Source organism: Emiliania huxleyi (genome assembly GCF_000372725.1).
Source record: "Emiliania huxleyi CCMP1516 unplaced genomic scaffold EMIHUscaffold_10427, whole genome shotgun sequence".
NCBI lineage: Eukaryota > Haptophyta > Isochrysidales > Noelaerhabdaceae > Emiliania > Emiliania huxleyi.
The window spans coordinates 1-739 of NW_005202155.1; the positions used below are offsets into that span (position 1 = coordinate 1).

At 69.7% G+C, this 739-nt stretch overlaps 1 protein-coding gene across 1 annotated transcript; it reads right to left on the bottom strand.

The window, feature by feature from the left end:
* Positions 1 to 25: 25 nt before the first annotated feature.
* EMIHUDRAFT_260113 (hypothetical protein) lies at positions 26 to 468 on the bottom strand (the record flags this gene model as incomplete). Its single annotated transcript, XM_005792840.1, has 1 exon — positions 26 to 468. A coding segment is annotated over one exon (443 nt), but the record flags the coding sequence as incomplete, so codon positions are not given.
* Between the last annotated feature and the right edge of the window lie 271 nt (positions 469 to 739).

The following is a 739-nucleotide window of genomic DNA, read 5'->3' on the forward strand; positions in this document are numbered from 1 at the left end:
GCCGGTCCGTAGCGCGTGCGCCCACTGTGCCGCCTTGGCGAGGAGCCCGGCGGCGCGCTCCAGAGGCGGCGTGTGGCGCGAGGGCGGGGCGAGGGTGAAGCACGGGTTGGCGTGGATCGGCACCGGAGAGCGGGGCCCGAGGTAGGCGAGTCGGTACCACAGCGACTCGAGGTACGATGAGTCGTGCGGAAGTGCGGCGTCAGCCTCCTCGAGGAGGCGCTGGAGCCCGGGCCCATCGGTATCGAAGAACTGTGCGACTGCCGCCCGCGTAATTGCGTGCTCCTCCAGCGTCTGCAGCGGCTGTGCTGCTCGCAGGTAGCGCTCGAGCGTCTCGCCGAGCGGCGGGATGGGCAGCCGCGGCACCGAACGCTGGTGTGCTGCGTAGGCCGGCGCGAGGAGCGGTGCGGAGCCGCTGTTTGCAAGCCACCAGCGTTTTGGGGCGGCAGCAGCCGCAGCGCGTTGCAGCATCCCTGTACCCTCTTCCGACCCAGCCCAGGTTCCGACCTCTGGCCGACTCACAGCCTTGTTATTGAGAAGAAAATACGTGCTATCTATGGGGGGAGGAGGAGATGGGGGAGGGGAGTTACCGCGGTACGATAGTGGGCCCACCGGCGAGCCGGAGGGCCGTGGCCGGAGGGCCCCGGGGGGGGCTTGGGGTCAGTTGTCGGAGGAGGCGAGAGATGAGCTGACGCGGCCTCTGAGAGTGGAGTCGGGACGTGCGGGCTCACCGGGGGAAGGC